The sequence below is a fragment of the Apostichopus japonicus genome, chromosome 13 (assembly GCF_037975245.1).
Source record: "Apostichopus japonicus isolate 1M-3 chromosome 13, ASM3797524v1, whole genome shotgun sequence".
NCBI classification, from domain to species: Eukaryota; Metazoa; Echinodermata; class Holothuroidea; order Aspidochirotida; family Stichopodidae; genus Apostichopus; species Apostichopus japonicus.
The window spans coordinates 26,158,828-26,178,674 of record NC_092573.1 but is presented as its reverse complement, the minus strand read 5'-3'; the positions used below and the strand labels follow the sequence as shown (position 1 = coordinate 26,178,674).

General features: G+C 39.5%; 1 protein-coding gene and 1 pseudogene across 1 annotated transcript; both read left to right on the top strand.

Moving 5' to 3' along the window:
* Positions 1–2,265: 2,265 nt before the first annotated feature.
* Positions 2,266–18,219, top strand: LOC139978410 (uncharacterized). The gene is made up of 4 exons (XM_071988622.1): positions 2,266–2,435; positions 5,090–5,152; positions 13,335–13,493; positions 16,857–18,219. Exons 2-4 carry the CDS (start codon positions 5,104–5,106, stop codon positions 17,135–17,137), a joined length of 489 nt encoding a protein of 162 aa, XP_071844723.1. The 5' UTR covers positions 2,266–2,435; positions 5,090–5,103; the 3' UTR covers positions 17,138–18,219.
* On the top strand, positions 9,942–10,168 carry LOC139979248 (U2 spliceosomal RNA; annotated as a pseudogene).
* Positions 18,220–19,847: the final 1,628 nt, after the last annotated feature.

The window sequence follows — 19,847 nt, the reverse complement described above, 5'->3', positions numbered from 1 at the left end:
ATAGCAGTACCATTCCCCTCCAATTTATAGGTTTATAGACAAATATGGCCTACATTAGCGTGTTCATGCTACTCCCCCTTTCCATGCCACTCCCTGTATGAGCCATGCAGAGATCCATTTCTGAGGGGGGGGGGGATTTTTTTTGGGGGGGTAGTGTTGGCTATGTCCGTCCTGGAGCAGGGTCTATGGAGGGGAGTCTAACTGGAGGGGAAGCCCTTCCAATTTTTTTTTATAGATGCAAAAATCATTTTGACCATTTTTTAAGAGTTTAAATATTGTCTGCGTATGCGACTTTGCGTGAGTGTGTGTTATACAATGTAAACCAATTGGAAGAATGTCTGAACAAACTTGGGAGGGAAGCCCCCCTGCTCCCCTCCCCCTCCCCTATCGTGGCTATGACCCTGCCGCTCCCTATGCCACATATATCTTATCCCTATTTAATAATAAGTCCCGATATTGATTGAACGCATCGAGCATGTAGCAATGTAATTTAGTTTTTCCTGTTATCAGAATTACACATCAATAGACTACTTTGAATGTTACGATAAAATATATATTCGACATGCGCTAGTTCAGTGTGCAGGCCTTATACATTATAACATATCCATAGCCCATGGTGACATATCAAAGAAGGCACGAATGCCATATATAATCTATTAACTTTTAACTCTTGAATACTAAATTTTGAAAACGTGCATATGCAAACAGGAAATAAAACCATGGAGATCAATTTAAACTATTAACGTTTATACCTGAACACGCTTTAGATAAATACTTGCTGATTCTTTCGCTTTCTGGATATCCTTTGCTATACAGAAAGAAAAGTAAAACTGCTTGTCAATACAATAATTTTAGACTTGCTGCATTGATGTATTTCTGCTCTATTTTTGTAACCTTATTGTCTGCGTGAGGATCTATTATGACGTAATAATAATGGACAGCAATTTAAAATCCCCCTTCTTATAAACGAGGGGTTGAACCTCTGCATGGAAGGCCCAGAGATAAAAATATAAAAAAATGTAAAGGAGAGAGTGGGGAGGGCGGGCGTGGAGTCGTGAAGCCGACTTCCATGGAGTGCGAGGGGTGGGAGAATCCTCTCTAGGGAAAAAATACACATTATACGTCATACAATTCATTCTGAAGCATAGTTTATGCTATAAATTAGATCTAAACGCAAGGTTTTGATAATAAATACTCTTGCTTTTTGCGTGCTTATACTCTTCCCCGGTTGAATTTGCAGAAAAAATCCCTCAATTCACCAATTCCTCCCTGCCAAAGATGGCAGGTGGGTGAGGTGGGGGCATGGTCTCACCCCCATCTCCCCCATTAAGATGGTCCATTAATCTTAAAAGTTTAGTCACTTCATTTTGTTCTTAAACCCTAGTACATTAAACAGTTGAAATAGGGTAACGGCATCGTCGTGTGGCAGACATTGTAAATCTATTCGGAAGCACAAAAGTATTTCGTACTGCTGCTATGTGAAAAGCCCACCTCAATAGCTTATCCCAATAACTGAAGATATGGTTTGTTGAAGTAATCCATTCTATCTGGTTAAACCTTCTTTTACTCCATGAAGTTGGAGAACACTAGATGGTCTGTGATGTCATCTGGGCAAATGCTCTTTAATATATAGCATACTTTGGACTATACTCTTCTATGCTTGAATTTATCTAAGATTGGAAACTTATACATTTGGAATGCCTGCTTATAGCTGTCAATCTCATGTAGTAAGAATTTCATAATTAAAAATGCAACTTTTCTGCAGATGCCATTACATTGGTTTCCTCTGTGTATATGAATTATTGAAACATTGAATTCTTGAAACATTATCCAGAAAGAAACAAAGACCTATTCATCTCAATTGCACTGATGACAACCCAGTCACTCTACTGTTGCCAGATGCATTTTTCAAAATATTACCAAATTTAAGACATCCATATATACGTGATAAAACAATGCTACGGGTTTGGTTTGACCAAAAGGTGCAGCAAAATGTCTGCACTTTTGTTAAACAGCTTTATAGCCACCAGGAGATCCTTTTAATATTTGATAAGTGTGCTGACATTTGAATAGAGTGACACTATATAGGCACATATGATAATGGCATTCATCCTTCATTAAGTGTGACAAGTAAACCAATTAGTGTTGATATATACCCCTGGAACATCATAGCATGCATTTCAAACTTTGCTTAAGGCTAAGGGAAAAGTCAGGGGAAAATTCCGTTGTTCTCAATACTAACCTCGGTGAGTTGTCGCAATGGGATTGGTTAAGCTTTTAAGTGAACGGACCAATCACTGATGAGGACTAATGGTACATATCAATAGAAACAACTGTCTCCAGTTACATTTGCCTCTAGCTCTGAACAAAAGCAGACCATTCCCACTAATCACCATCAGTTAACTATTTCTTCAAGTGGAGCTCTTCTTATTCAGGTAGGTATTTATTCTAAAAGTTCGTCTAAGTTTCTCGCTGTTTTCTATGTAAAACATCCGGCCTTTTTAATCGGCTGTTAAGGTACAATTGTGTGCAATTAACCTATGGCGTGCACAAATCCGTAGCCAGGCGGGGGGGGGGGGGGGAATCACTCACACGGTATGACATGTAAGCATTTAAGTCATCAAGTGATTCAAGTTTTCATTCATGAATTTATGTATAATCGGTAAAAACAATGAATTATTCTGAACCCTTGCACCGGCTTGAGACAAGTAATTGATGGCACCATTTGTGTCTAACTAGTTTTCACTGTGTGTCCCCTCCCCCAAATCAGTCTGGGAAATCTCAAGTTTGCCCCCCCCCCCATCTCCGTAATCCTACGCACACCTACGCACACCACATGGATATACAGTCGCCCTCGTAATTACACAGCTTAAGCCTGCATATATTATTTCACTGCATAATTATGAAAGGCATTGTGCAAGTTGCGTTCGTACACCAGGCGTGACAACCATACCTTCCCGCCGCTATAATCTTCCCTTAATTCTGCCAGGAGCTCAGTGCTATTTTAGCAGCTGTCTGTATCTACATGGTGGTTGGCTGTGCATGGTTAGATTACTTCAGTTTGGGGGAGGGGGTGGTTACTGTTTCTTTTTCCAATCTGACATGGACGTTCGTTATTCGATACTTGTAACTACAAAGAATGTAACAACTGGTTAACATGACTAGCTGATTAACCATGATTAACTTTAACTTGACAAATAAAGGTAGGCCGTAATAGTATACCATATATAATTACAACGCGAAATATCCAAATACAACTACAGAGCCTTGGGTTTTAGTAACATGCAGTACCGTACCGTAGATACATAATATATGATAAGGTTATAATTATTGTTAAGCATATGCGGCGGGTTCAACACTATGAGCAACCATCTTCATCTTAATGATACCCTTCTTAAAAACAGTTATATATTATAAATGCTACATGTCCATGACTTACAAAGATAATATCTTCTACACCTCCCTAGCTTTCTCCTCCCCGATTGCAAAGAAAAATGTTTTCTTTGTTTTATAAAGTTGATTATTACTATGTCAATCAACATTTTCTCTGACTTAAACGCACTATAACGTTGAACTAAAAACCCAATAACCACTATTAATATATAACTGCATACATCAGTAGCGTAGGAAGGTACTTTTGAGTGGGGGGGGGGGCTGAAGACTGATGGCCGGTCTGGGGAGTGGTCCTAGCATAGGCGTATGGGACCATTTCAGTTTGGGGGGGGCACAAATTTTTGTGCCCGAAAGTTCCCGTGACACTATCTAAGCGGAGCGCCACCATCGGTTGGCGCGTAGCGTACAAGAAAATTTTTGGCAAAAAATGCCTTTCAGATTGCAGGAAATGGCACTTCTGAGGCCTTGCAAGTTGCATCAAAACATTCTTTATTTTATAACCTCACGTTTTAGAAATTTACACTTCCCCAAAAATTTGGTAAATTAGAAGAAGAAAAATGGTAACATCACTTTGAAGGGGAAAAATAGGACAGTATATTTTTTAAGCTCCTTTTTAGTTACCGTATTTATTATTTTAACACAGTACTCAGCTACCTCCAGAAAAACATACATTGTTCAACGACACGTAGGCGGAATAATGTCGCTGTGTCAGGTGAGACTGCAATTTGTCTCACAATAAAAGTATAAAATATAACAAAGAATATGATAAACCTGTACTTCTAGGCTTGTAGGTCCCCCCTCCCCCACCCCGTATACCATCCATGAAAAAGGGAAAATGTTTCTAATATACACTCATATCGGAAATGTCCAGGTGTACAGTTTACTAGTTAGAAAAAAAATTGATCGTGCAAAAAGCGTGGTAGCCCAGATGAGCTGCGCTTACTGTTGTGTTACACGGAAATATTCGGGCATCATGATGCTACATAAAGTAAACATGAAATTGTCGGGCAAAAATTTGAAAAAGATCCGGGCAAGCTACTGCATATTTATATATATATAAAAAAAAATCTCCTCTTAGGCTGCCCGAATATTTCAGGACTTTTGCCCGAATTTCTTGTCCTCTGGAAATTAAGGGGGCAGTCTGCCCCCGCCTCGTACGTCTATGGGTCAAAGGGGATCGGGTGTCCCTCTCCCCTTTTGAATTTTTTCCATTTCCAGGTAGCCTCAGATGCAATTTGGTGCAATATAGCACACTTCAACACCCACTCCATTTTGTAAACTTAATTTTGTATTTTCACCTGGCCTTAGATGCAATTTGGTGCTCCAAATGATTTTTTTTTCTGATTTGGAAATGAAAAAGGGGTTTTCTGACTTGCAAAGCGGGGGGGCGGAATGATACTTCCGCCCCCAACATTTTTCACTGGGGGGGGGGGGCTGGCGCCCCAGCCCCCCCCGGTTCCTACGCCCTTGGCATACATTATTAAAACGCCGGGCGAGCTATAGCAACCTACTATATGACTGCTCTGCTCATGATAATGACGAGATACAGCGACCCACTACCTTTAAGACAAAAACTGCTAATTAAGGACAATCAAAACTCCGTGATAAAAAAAAAATATTCAAAAAATACTTCTTGCTACTGGGAAGCTCTAATTCATACAACAATATTTCTACGTTCCTTATATTATTCCAACAGATAAAGCCTATACCATGAAGATCTTTGCCGTTGTCGCTCTTTCAATTGGCCTTCTGTGTCATGGTGAGTTATTCGAAATATTGAAGAAAAAAACCCAATTATTTTATTCCGAAGTTATCACTGCACAAACTGCAGTACTCTTGAGCAGTCCTGACGAACCGGTGAGTTGGGCTGGGGTGGAGGTGGGGGGGGGCTACGTTGATGGTCAGACTTGGTCCATCGTTTAACATTCCATATATTGAGGCCTATGTATGTCTTCTATCGTTTAAAAAGAACCTCCAGCACTCTCTATAAGGTCTGAGATTCTGTTGTTATGATGAGTTCGTCCTTATAGTGTTTGTTGTTATCGTTGTACCGGTAGAGAAATGACCAGTACCAGGCGCGTATCCAGGATTTTCTAACCCGGGGGGCGCGAATTACTATCTAAGCGGAGCGCCACCATCGGTTGGCGCGCAGCGTACAAGAAAATTTCTGGTTTTGATACCCCCCAGATCACCGGAAATAGCACTTCTCGGGCTTGAAAATGACCCACCAGATGTACACTTTTGCCTGAGAACCAAGTATTTCCCAAAAGTTTTTTCCATCCATAACCTTTTTGAAGATTGTCACACATCATGTTCGACCTCATTGCATGTCCTATGGATCATTGCTTTTGTAGGTGATTCTACGTCACGGCCTACAATATCCGAAAGCCCCACTTTTCAAGGTTTTAAGCCCATTATTTGTTGAGAATTTGAAAATTCACTTTTCTCGTGAATAAAATCACTTCAAAACATACCCATAATGTTGCACAAAATTCAATCTATGGACAAGCAATATAGAAAATCCTCCATGAACCCCTAAAAGACAGGTCAAAGTTGCACGAGTAGAGGAAAGTATGATGAAGAATGTTGGTGAGGAAATTTTCGAAAATTCAGACACAGTTAATTTATTGGTGTAGAAATATTAAAACCTCTTAGAACGGCTATTATAAAACTTGGTTGAAGGAAATGAAAAATAGCAGATATTTCCGATATCAGGTATATCGAAACCGAACACTACACACATAGGCGTAGGTCCCGTAGGAGGCGGTGGCTGCAGCCCCCTCCCCCTCCCCCCCCCGCAACCAAATTTTTCCCCATCTTTTTCGGGCACCTACTGAAAGAAAAATAAATAGCAATGAATAGCTTAACAATTATTTCCTTGGTAATTAAAATAAAGTTCTAAGCTTGGCCGACATTACTACTGTAAAAGAGAGTTTTGACATAAATGGATCTGTATGACTTTTCTCCATCTACATAAGACATTTCGTTGTTTACATAGCATCCGGCGGTATACTGTGCAACTTTCACGGACCGTAAGGTACACGATGCCATGCACTGTAATGACCGATGCTTGCTTATATGATATTGGCATTGATATGTTGAAATTTTGGCTTTTTTCGGGCAAGTCATTACAGCCAAGGGCGGCGGAAGCACTTTCAATCTGGGGGGCACCGACATCGAAGGGCACTTTGCAGAAATTCGATTGGACTGATGCAGCCTTATATTTAGTACCCTTTATAGCTCTTATTGTATTATCTTCTTTGCGTATACACATCACTCCATCAACGCCCCACCCCCCTTCAAGGAAAATATGCATACTAGCACTGCAATATCCAATGTGCAAATTGGGAAACAAGGAACAAGTTTTCTTTTGAGACAAAATGAGGTGAAATCATGCTAGTTGCTAATGTAGGAATCTTCCGAATTAGAGTTTATTTCTTGTTAATATGCAGACATTTTTTTCCATTCGAAATAGCTTTGAGTATGACCCACAGAAATTCACTAAAAGTTAGGGGGGTAGCCAGGATTTGCAAATTTTATTCACGACTATCTGAGCGGAGCGCCACCATCGGTTGGCGCGGAGCGTACAAGAAATTTTTGGTTTTACAAACCCCTCAGATGGCCGGAAACGGCCCTTCCCGAGTGTTCATTCTGGTTCCCTGGCCTCTTGCTAACTTGAGACACCTCAATTTTTATGCAGAAAAAGGGCACATTTTTAACCTGAGGAAAAGTGGGGGGCACGTGCCCCCTGTGCCCCCCGGTTCCGCCGCCCTTGATTACAGCCCCCAAATCCAATTGGGCTCCTACGCCTTTAACTACACACATAGACAGTTTTTGAGGCTGTTCATCGTGGCACATGCATTTCAATGCTCACTGATATGATGTTATATCTGCTCTTTGCTTTACAAATTCGAACAGGCGTGTAGCGAGTAATTGCCAAGGGAGGGGCGAAGCCTGTAGGCAAACTATCTAAGCGAAGCGCCACCATGAGTTAGCGTGAAGCGTACAAGAAAAAATTTGGCCGAAAATGCCTCCCAGATCGCTGGAAATGACACTTCCCAGGCCTTGTAAGTTGCATCTAAGCATAGTCTATTTTGAAATTACTATAGCGATGTCATAAAGAAAATTTGCTCGGGGGGGGGGTTGGGGGCGGTCGCCCCCTTCCCGAAATGCGTCATGTACCCCGACGACTCGGTCGAGTTCAAGACCAGCCACAGTTGGTTCCATATAGCACAATTGTTTAAGGCGTCCATACACACACACGCGTTATGATAGAGCATATATAGTATTTATGTAGATACATTAGTGAGAGAGGAAAAATGGAAACGTCAAAAATGGAGTTGTCGGTGTAAGGGGTAGGGTGAGGCGCACACCCCCTCCGTAATCCTTGATCTGTCACTGGCTACCCTGTGTATGTTATAGGGATCAGCGCTTTAACTATGACTGTTCCTCTTTCTCTTCCCGAGGTATTGGCTATCTTCTACTCCCTCCTTTTTTCCTTTTTCTCTCTTTTTTCTTTTTCTTTTCCCTTCCTTCCTCTCCTCCTTTTCTTTTTTCCCCCTCCTTTCCCTTTTTTCTTCTCTTTTTTTTCTCTCCTCTTTTCCTAACCCGGGGGGCGCGCGCCCCCAACGCTCCCCCCTGGATACGCACCTGAGTACAAAGCCATGTAATTCAACATGGATGGATACCGGTAGGGGATACAAGTTGAAAGATTTTTTGGATTTTGAGTTAGGAAACAAAAATTAAGTCACGTTAGGTCACACTCAGTTAATGTTAATAGTGTAATGGTAGTTCTTCATGTAATTTCATCTGGACTGTCAGTTTCAAAGATGTAAATAGATTGTTAAACCGCTCAACAATTCTTCCGACACTTCATTCACCCCCCCCCCCCCCCCTGGAATCAGTGACAGAGAAGGGTGGAATGCGACAGCACTAAAACGTTGGAAGAGTGGAGAATCCAATATTAGATAATTTCATTCAGGAGAATCGACGTGTTTGTCCCGACCAAATGTTTCGTATTTCGGATAACCCATGAATACTCAATCGTCATGAACAAATGTAACCTATACATTCAAATCATTCATTTTGACTGACATAATTCCTCAAAATTTTGAATTATAATATCATTACTACAAATTAACATTTCGAGATGAAACGTCGAGATAAGCGTTCAGACTCTTGGAGACAAAATGTCGAAATTTGAAGATAAAACGTCAAAACTGGGTGGATAAAACGTCGCAATTTAACGGTAAAATTTCACATTTTCAAATTGAAAATTAGATGAAATGCCGACTTGGAAGGAACACGGTAAATCGTAAACATTTCATGATTAAACATGGAAATTTCGAGATAAAAATATCGGAATTTTATGATAAACCATTACAGTTTCAAAATGTCACAATTTAAAGGTAAAGCGTCAAACGTATGAGATTAATGTCAATATTTCGTGATGAAAGATGAAATTTGCAATTTTGAATGAAAACGACCACCGTAGCATCTGTAACATGAAGTTCTTCTGTGGAATGGCCCCACTGCCGCTTTTCAGCCCCTCGTGTTTTGGAAGCTTTGGCTACATATGCCACTGTCTATAATTATGGTTACATGTTACTAGTGTTGCGTGTTATATGTCAAAAACACAGAATATTTGAGCATGTCATTTTTGGTATCGATGAAATCGTAACCTTTGTAGTCATGCAAGCGAATGAGAGTGCGTGTGGGTGGGTGTACGTGGGCACTTGTTATGTATTCTGACCGAGGACTTCAACAAAAGAATTAAATGTGATTTCTTAAGAATCACCACGTCCATAAAAGAATTCTATTGTTATGGTGTAGGCTATTGTTAAGGTTAGGGTACGTGGATATGAACAATGGTGGATTTTAACACTTGGGTATGTCTGTGTGACGCCTTGCTTGTAAACACGATATCTCAAGAAGGAAAGCTTGGACCAAGCTCATATTTGGTGAGTAGGAAGTCACCAGGGGTCAAATTGTGGAAACTTTGTAAATAAGATATCTCAATAACTTAAGGGGAGCTTGGAGCAATTTTTGGTCTATAGAAGAACCATATTAAATAAATAAGACTATTGGTTTTTGTTTGTTTTTTGGATGGGGGTACCGGTCAAATGGTGAAAACCTTGTAAACACGATATCTCAAGAAGGAAAGCTTGGAACAATCTCATATTTAGTATGTAGTTGTTACACGTTAAATGCAAGAAACCTCTTGTTTTTTTGTGGTGGTCAAAGGTCATTTGGAGTGACCAGAGGCCAAATTTATGGAAACCTTGTTTGTATATCTCATACAGACCAGAATATAAGATCACATGTGCGTTGCTCATCTTAAGAATAGGATACTGTTGGCAATTGGAAATTAGCTTAAAGGGCATCGGTAGAATCGAATCAAAACTTCTCACGAAAAAACGTCCATAGGCTTCAGTTTGTCCCTTCACTGCATACTTTGGCTACATACATTGTGTGCAAAAGGTGTACTCTTTGTTCATCCAGCGTTGCTATTGGAACGAACGATATCACTGAATCATCGGTATTATAAATTCGCTTCTCGGCCTTTTGGCTAAGATCATGTGTAGTATCTGTTCCCTTCGGGAATGGTGATACACACCTGACGATGATCACACAGTCACAGTCCCGATGCAAGGGGACTGGGGCTGAGAGCGGATCAGTCGTTTGGTAGTTTGGTTTTCGTGCCCAGGTTCTTTCCTGGGTGACTTTTTCTTAAAAAGTATTATAAATTTGCTTCCGTTGTTGAAGTTTTCCGTCGTATTTCGCAATTGTTGAGATTCAGTGCCAAATAAAAACTTCATGTTTGGATGTGTAGTTACGTTGGGTAAATGGCTAGGCGTCGTTTACTAAAATTAACTGTTGCCTAGTTAGATTTTTATCAATGACCGATCTCATTGCGAGTTAACTGTGTAAATGGTTTGCTATCTGTACGTGCACTATGTACGGGAAGTTTCCATGTGCGGAGATTGTTCACAACCTTCATGGAGCATTTACAAACATACAGCGAAAGCATCATTTAAATCTAAAATTGCCATTTATTAGAGGGAAAGGTTTGTGCTAACGAAGTACGTCATGTGCTTTATTCATTACATATGTTGTGTTCATATATTAATTTATCAACCAGTTAACAAATATGAACCATCGATATCACGACGGCTTGGTTATGCTTAGGCAATCCCTGCACAGTAGAATATATGCAGGTAGACTACTAACAATAAGCATTGTGTAAAAGTAAGTTGGCCTGACGTTTCGATCCTAGCAGGATCTTCTGCAAAGGCTAAATGACAAGTAACAGTAACAGACGGGACAAAAACACACAGAATACAGACAGGTTAATGAGCATGGTGAACACAAAGAGATAGATGTAAGGGGATTAGTAGACAAGGGATGGAGAGAAGAAAGAAAGAAACCAACAGGGGAAGAGGAGAGGTAGGAGATAAACAGTGGAGATACAAAGAGAGGATTAAGGGAAGGGGTAGGGAATAAACTGGAGAAGGACAAAGACAGAAAGGTGTGGAGAAAAAAGAGTGGAAGAGAGCTATGAGAAGGGGAGAGATGGGGGGGGGGCGGGGAAATAAGGGGAGAAGGAGGGGCACAGAAGAAAAGTTAGTCATGTCCTTCCTGAATGTTGAGCCCATGAGGTTGAATGGTGCGAAAGCGTTGTATCCACAGCCTCTCTCTGCTGATTCGTACTAGGTCAGTACGGCTTCCTAAGGACTCAATCCCCTGTATGTCGTTAATGGTATGGTTGGGAAGGTTAAAGTGTTCGCAAACTGGGGCCTCAGTCTTCATGGTGTTGACTGTGGATCTGTGACCATAGAATCGCTTCTTGGGGGTGGTTTTGGTTTCGCCAACATACTGGATGCCGCAAACTCTACAAGAGATCAGATATATGACATTAGTGGTTGTGCAAGTGATGTGACCCTTAGTCTTGTGTGCGAGTTGCATGCTGTGGCTGGAGATGGAATTGGATTCAACAATGTGGTGGCTGCAGACGATGCATCTCGAAGTACGGTCACATTTGAAGGTACCATGCTGAATGGGTGTAGTGTTAGAAGTTAGAGGTGGAACACAGAGCAGCACGCACAATAAGGTCTCGTAGGTTGCGGGGTCGTCTGTAGGCGATGATTGGTTTTTCAGGGACGGCTCGTTGGAGTCTATCTGGAGTGAGGAGAATGTTGTGGTTGTCAGAGGTGATTTGCTGCAGAGGTGGAAGATTTGGGTGGAAAGTAACAACCAGGGGGAGCTTGATGTTGCAATCTCGTCCCTTTTTGTTCTTCACTTCCAAAGTAGATGATCTGGAAAGGGAGCGGACTCTCTAAATCGCTTCACGCACCCTTCTGGCACTATGGCCCCTGGCAGTAAGGTGTTTTTCCAAAGCATCTGTATGGCGAATGAAAGAGGAATTGTTATAGCAAATGCGACGAAGACGAAGTGCTTGACTGAAGGCAATTCCAGACTTGTAGTGACGGGGAGGGCAGCTTGAAGAATGGAGATACTGGTGTGTGTCTGTGGGTTTGGTGTATAAGTCTGTAGAGAGAGAACAGTGTTCCTTGCGAGCAGTCACATTGAGAAAATTAACATGTTGGTGAGAGTAATCAGAGGTGAATTTGATGGTGCTGTGGAAAGAATTTAACAATAAGCATCGTTAAAAATGTTTCGTGTCAGAATACCAATACACTTAAGATGGCCAAACATCTCAATTATTTCTTAAGGCATTTTCTACATGCAATCAGTCAATCATATGTTTTCATTGCGTAAAAGATCGCTTTGATTTAGGCAGTGCAATGGAGTAATCGTGATATTTTTCGCGCACCAGTCTGCAGCTAAAAGACAAGGTATATAACTGGGAGAATGTACCAAGTCGCCCTTATCGACTGAGTAGCGGTTCAAAGTAGCAGTGAGGTACTGTATATGCCTAGGACGCGAACACACCTAGCTACTGTATAGTATATGCCTAGTAATTGAGGAGCCCTAATGTAACAGAATATAAGCTATCTTCGTAGGTATTTTTGCAGATGTTTTTTCTTTAATTGTTTGAGACACTTCAATAAGCCTAGCTGCTTATTTATGGTTCTACGACATGTTTTAGTTTGTTCAACACTTACTTTTGGTGGAAAACAGTTTAAATTTCATAGTGTACAGAAACATAATTTTCCAATGTGCAATTTCGTAGCACCATGTATCTGCCCAAGTGCCTAACCTTTGTGCACAAAACAATTGTGTAGATCTGTACTATGGAGACTTGAAAAGCAATCATAGTGCCGAGTTTTCGCGAGTATATTTTTAGTCACGGCCCCGGGCCAAATAGCGAGTACGTTTAAAAATGTTAGTCTATATGCTTGCGAAGAAGCCTGTTGTCTTTGGTAGACATCAATCTGTATGCTGAATACAAGAAATGTGTCCATCTCGGTCATCAGCTGCTAATGTGAATATTGACTGTCATATCTCAATGCTTTTTACTGGACTACTTTGAAGTATGTTGTTTATCCTGGCTTTATATCTACTGCTTTCTGTTAAGAAACTTAATGTTTTTGCTTCTCCATTTTTGAGCCTGATAGTTGCTTGTATCAATTAAAAGTGTTATCTTTCTGTTTCTGCTTTCTATTCATAAATCTAGATACAGGCCTATATCTTGGAACATTGAAAGTAGATACAGGCCTATATCTTGAAATATTGAAAGTAGATATAGTCCTATATCTTGAAACATTGATAGTAGATATAAGCCCGCTGTATCTTGAAACGTCTCCATGAGATAAGTTCCTGACAACTATTTCCCCGAAACGTCACTGATTGTCACACCCCACCACTCCCCGTAGTGACGTACCTGACTTCGTTGATAGTGCTTCCCGTCGGAACGTGGTATAACCTCGCCAGAAGGTTCAGAGTTCCTTTCTGTTTATGTCTTTATTTCCTTCTTTCAGGAGCACATGCACTTGATTGCTATCAGAGTTCAGAGACTGATTGCAGTCGTGATGGGGACACTTGTGATCAATTTCGTGATACGATGACCACCGGGAATAGGAAAACAGTGACTTGTCCATCTGGAAGCCGGTGTTCTAAAAGCACGTTTGCTTTATCGAGTAAGACCATTTTGCATTCAAGAGTCTTTGGAACATGTTAAATAAATTATGAATTGGTAAGGTTGTCTTTTCTAGGGAACGCCATAAGGATCACAAAGGATGATAATGATAATGATATTACTAATAAAATTATGAAGCACATGTTGATAAGATTAAACATACAAAAATATGCGAAGATGATAGAAATATTACATGTTGATATTGTAAAAGTACATGATAGTAATATACAAGCAAGTGATTAAAATGTAAATCATTCATGATTATTCATGTTTCACACGTTAGACATTTCACAAAGATTTACCACATTTAATAATCCTATTTGTGCAATAGCAGGACGCCAACGAATCACTTCTGGCTATGATGATATAAAAGTACACGATGTAAGAAAAACAGTACAAGATGAACGATGATAATGTAAAAGTGCAGTATTAACAAAACCCAAATTTATAGTTCCAAACTGTAACTATTAGAGTTGGTGTCTTACTAGGATGAGGTGGGCGGTAACATAGGGTGGTACAGTAACATGGGGTGAACATCTTTTTAAGTTAGGGGCAAAAACTAATGTGGACTTGGTGGGTATGTGCCTGAGCTAAGAATGCAATGTCTGCGAGATTAATGACGTCATATGGTTAAAGGTCAAAGTTCAAAACCAGCAAAACCGGCGTTCTGGCCATTACACATATAACAATATTGCGGAAACGCCGAATGGGAGGGAGGCGGTGTATGGAACGCGAATAGGACAACCTTATTTCGTTGTCTAAACTAAGTTTGTTGCTGTCTAAACTAAAGTTGTTGCTGCTATTTTACCATGTTGCTGTTGTTCGTTGATGTCTAAACTTACGTTGATATCTAAAGTCACGTTGTTGACTAAACGCGCGTTAATGTCTAAACTTACGTTGATATCTAAACTCACGTTGATGTCTTAACTCACGTTGATGTCTACACTTTCGTTGCTATCTAAAGTTCCGTTGTTGTAACACTTTTGTGAACAAACATCATTCTTTCCACACAAAAAATCTAAATATTATAACAATCAACCGCAAATTGCTTCCGTGCAGAGCTAAAAACACATCTATTACAGAGATTTTCATGCTAAATACAGCCAATGATGTTTTCTCAAATTTCACGAGATTTGTTTGGTTAATAGTCCCTTACCCATTGTCTGCAAACGCATGTTCAGTGCCCAATGAACGCAAAGTATAATGGTTTAACTATGGAACGCGAAAAGGGGAAATCGTTAACGTCCTGATTTGTAGCAATTAGCCATGTAAATATCGTTAACAACCTGATTTGTCGAACAAAATCACGTTGTTTAACGATATTTACATGATAGTTGATACAACTCCGAGTTCGTAATATTTGAATAATTGTTTGATCACAGAAGGTTATTAGTTGAGACAATCTATGAATTTTGCGGGAAGCTACCACAACATCTCTGATACTGAAAGGACTTTTCATCTCACAATATGTTTTGTTCTCTCCGTATTGAGAGTTGATAATGTCAAATGTGTATTTATACCACAGTTATTTCTTCGATGCAAACTTGCGTAAATTTTCGAGGTCCCTTTGACCATGTGCTTCAAGTCATGATTCTGGTGCAACACTGATTCGTGTGTGTAAACTACTGTTTTCATGAATCGTCAAAAGTATAGTCATTGAAGTTTCGACATTGCGTAAAAATGTTATTTAAATACTATAATTTTCGTGGAGTTGGTTGTTTCCAAATACTGCAAAGCATCCAGGGTAAATGTTGGATCAGTTGCTCTATGGTTGGATGTAATCTGCGCTTCGTGAGTAACAAGAAGGGCACACTATTAAAGTACGTAGGCAATATACTCACAGAACTAGTTTACTAAACCCGTCAAGCAAGTTCATTCCTAACACCACACCAGTTCGGAGTTTCGATTTGCGAAAGGGATTGTGTTGTAAACGGAATATACACAAACGTCGCTCAGCATTGTTAAGAATTTTTAGACCAAAATGACCGCTAACATGTTATGCAAAAAACGAATCATCCAAGATACACTCGAGTTTTGACTAAAGCTATGTGTTGTAGGTAAGGTGATATGATATTTTCTCCACAATTTTTCACGATATGCACATGCACAGTTGAAAGTTCGAAGTTTGAACAGGCTTATACAAATTGCGTGGAATTTAGCGAGATATGCATATTACATGTGCGGGGATATTTGAAGAGTTGGGGTTGCTGGTGAAATCGCTGCAGGTCAAAGCATCTGTAGGCCTATACTATAAATGGAGTTGGCGAGGAGGTAAACGTGGCAGGGCAGGCGAAATGAAGGTCGGACGGCCGCCCCTGTAAAACAGCAAAGCTAGGGCACTGGATGGCATCCGCCATATATATTGTGTAGAGCATTCACAAAGTACATGCAGTGATAAGATCGCATCTTCACAACTACACTAGTAAAAGTATAGGTCATATAATAAACTCAATTGGTGTTCGATCGGGTTGAAAACTTTTGTCTCTTGTAACATTTTATCATGCCATAGTGTTCAGGTATCAAAATGATGGTTTGGGCCATTTCTATAGTAACAGCTAGTTCTGCATATACTAACAACTTTCTAGTGTACTGAAGTCATCGAAACCTTAATGCATTTTGCATTCTGGTGTACATTACGCGGTTGAACAATTTTGAACAGCGCCGACGGCAACAACGGAAGTTTAGACAACAACGTGAGTTTGAGCAACATGGTGGTAAAACAGCAGCAACAACTTTAGTTTAGACAACAACAAACTTAGTTTAGACAACGAAATAAGTTTGCCCTTTTCGCGTTCCATAGCGGTGGTCAGGGAGAGAAAACGTGAGTTTCAGGTTGCGAAAAACCTCAAATGTGCACTTTATCATAATTTAGAAATGTCACGTCTTGTTAATGAACAGCATCTAAAAAACTGTTCTAATTTTACTACAAAACCCTTTTTAAAACAATACTACAAAAGTCACATAGGCTCCATCTAATTGTGGGACGCTCTTTGGTGAGTTTGTTTTCCTCAAATCACAGTCACGTGTCACACCGTCCTTCGAACCCACCTCTGAGCTTAACTAAAGCTTTTTAATATCCCCAGCACCCCTCCCCCCCACACACAGAGACCGTCGTTCCAATTAACAGTGTAGAATATCTTTCATTCAATATCAGTTTTACATTTTCAGTCACTAAAATATCCATTTAATATTTAATTGTTTGCTATAGATATATTTGAGCAGCACTAAATCGAAACGAAAATGTAGAAAGCTAAAAAGCAAAATGTTTGTTTTGTTGCAGTTTTCAACAAGTCATGATGTTCCAGCATGTGTTTTTAAACTGAGTTCAATAAGAAATCATTATATCTTCACATCTTCCGTATAGATTCTGATTTTTCCGTTACCATTACCGATGCAGCTTGCATAACACTGATTCAACCAATCGATAATAAATGCTATGGTCGAGATATGCTGAACGAAATTTACCCCTTTTATGAAGCTTCACTGTCTCTGGGTGCCAGCCTCCTGGGACTTACTATCGATGATGCAGAAATATGCATTTGCGACGAAAACTTGTGTAATCATTCAGTCAAATTCTCTGTCAATTTGACACTGGTTGTCTTTGCTTTGTTTGTGAGTAGTGCGACATATCTCAACCACATGTAACGATGAGGTTATGAAATCTGCTCTGTATTTTCGAGTTATTTTGTTATGCTTGTGTGGGTGGTTGTTTATACTCAGAATTGACTATTTTTAGGTGTAGTTTATTTTTCTTCCTTCTTTTTCTTATATTATCTACGCTTTTGTCATAGTGATGCTAGAATTGGAATATTAATATTGCACGAGTGTACTAGAATCCAAAAAGCACTGAATACTACAACCACGAGTAAAATATATCAGGGTACTAGCACGAGAAGAGGCATTTATCCTAAAATATGGCTCAAGGCATATGAGAAAAATAGATAAGTAACAAAAGACACTCAGAAGAGTGGCTTATAGCGTTTCAGGGGATCCGTTTCATGAGTAACGATATAGTAGTTCAAGGCATGGAATAAGAAAGTGTACAATTCATGGAGTTAATGATCTCATCCCCATCTTTGGGTATATGACCTTTATGAGGTCATCTCGCTGACTCAAAACGTTTGATGTATATATGCCATGAATTTTACTTACATCTGTTCTTTGATATTTACAAACAGTTTCTTCAAACAGTCATTACTTCCTATAAATTATGACAGTAGAAACTACTATAACTGTCATGATCAGAATTTGATTGACTCCTCAGTAATGAGATGGGTTTACTGTTTGTTTCCTGCCGAATTGAGTCAAAGGTAGTTACTGTATATTTCTGCCTATTTTGATGTATTGTAAATCGGGTAACTTCGTGTTCCCACGTGTTTTGCTGACATTGAAGAACCGGGTGTTGCTTAAACAACGGTCCCTTAAGGTAATGCATACTTGTTGTCATGACGTTTACTTTAGGATACAATAATAATTAAAAACTGTATTTATTGTGCAAAGAGTTGCCTAATATTATATTAAGTGGACTCTGATGGAATTCTAGCACATACAGTAATGAATGAAACACTGTGTCAGTCCGATACGTTATAATATCAAAATATTCATGTGTAAGAGTTTATGGTGTTATGTATACACTCTAAAATGTTGAGAACATGCTAAACTTTTCGTAATTCTATTATTCCTTTTGCAGGTCTTTCGTTTTATCTTATAATAAATTAGAAACTCTACCACCGAGCCATTATTGTCTTCATTTCCTGTCCACCGCCTTACGTAACCCGTGACACTAAGTGTGTTTTGATATCATTGTAAACATGAGAATCTTTTTCAAATTCATGTTCTTGGAAGGTTTTGTCAACAACAGATTGTACACTGCTAGCGATTTCCCCAATTATATTATCCCTCGAGTTGGCTATTTGGTTTAGAGTAGGCCTACTTGAGAGATCTGATTGAGGTTGCAGACATTTTACATATTAACCCTGCTACCTGGTTCTGAAGTTCCTGAGGGGATTACAGAGGAATAGTAAGTTCATCACCACCGACACTCTTATAATAATCAGTATATGTTTAGCCAATTTACAAAGAGATTACAGTAACTATTGTAAATCTTAAAGTTTTGTACCACAATCAAAAATGGATCGAGCTGACAAATCTGATAAATCGGTAGCATATGCTATTAGGTTTAGAGTAAGAACTGAGGATATTTGTAATTCCAATAAATCCCAAACAACTGGATTTGTTGGAATTACACATATCCTCAGTTCTTACTGTCATCCTAATAGCACATGCTACCGATTTATAGCACGACCCAGTTTTTACTAGGGTACAAAACTTTTACAGTAGTAATTGTGTTCTCAGTGTGTATCGGGTGATATGCTCAACATCATCATCCAAATTGTTCCATCTGGTAATGAAAATGGAACATTCTTAACTATACGCTTCCTCAATCCACTAAATAGAAAAATGTCTGACAACAAGCCCCCTGACCACATTTCATCAATAGATTCTGACCATCGTGAAATTAAAGTTGTAACCTCATGTGCCTTAATAACTTAGGTGAACTACCAAGATTATCTTCGCATTTGAAACAACTCATTCTAGCAATTTAGATCTAAGTGTCCTCACACGTGGGGTCGTCTGATGTGTATTAGTGATAGTACCGCATTATAATCACACACTAACCGATATCAACCTTGCTGATCTAAATTGTCTTTGTGAGTAATGATACACTGCATTCGCCAGAAGAGCCGTTGGACACCCCTTGAATTGAACATTCACAGACAGACGACTTAGTCTTACTCTTGCAGCAAGGTCAACAGCTCAACTTTTACCTTAATCAAAGTACTTTTCACCACCAAACATGCGTTTTACTTGTTAAGAAGGGGGCTGCTAACTACATCCTGACATCATACACCCACTTTAGTAGCTGTATACGTACCTTTGGTTAAGATCTACAACTTCTGTATGTGTACATTGAAATGCTTTAAATTTCATAACAATATGCAATGCTTTTAAAGAGGAAAACTGAAACATGTTGCTGATACTTAACCTGAACAGAATATCCTCAACATGGGTTGACCATGTAAATGTGTTATCAATGGGGCATATATGTCTCAATAAATCCATGTTTGCAAACATGTTATTGTAGACATTCATTTCATATGACATCATAATTGCCTATGGTAAAGAAAAGAGTACCCATGTCCTTCCATCCTGTTAACAACCACTATATGTTTACCAACAATCTCCTGTATTTTTCATTCAGACACTTTTGGGCTCTGTATTCGGCAAAAACAGTGGCCAAGTATAGGGATTAAATTGATGTTGTGTCTTGAACGTAGCGTTAAGTGGATATCAC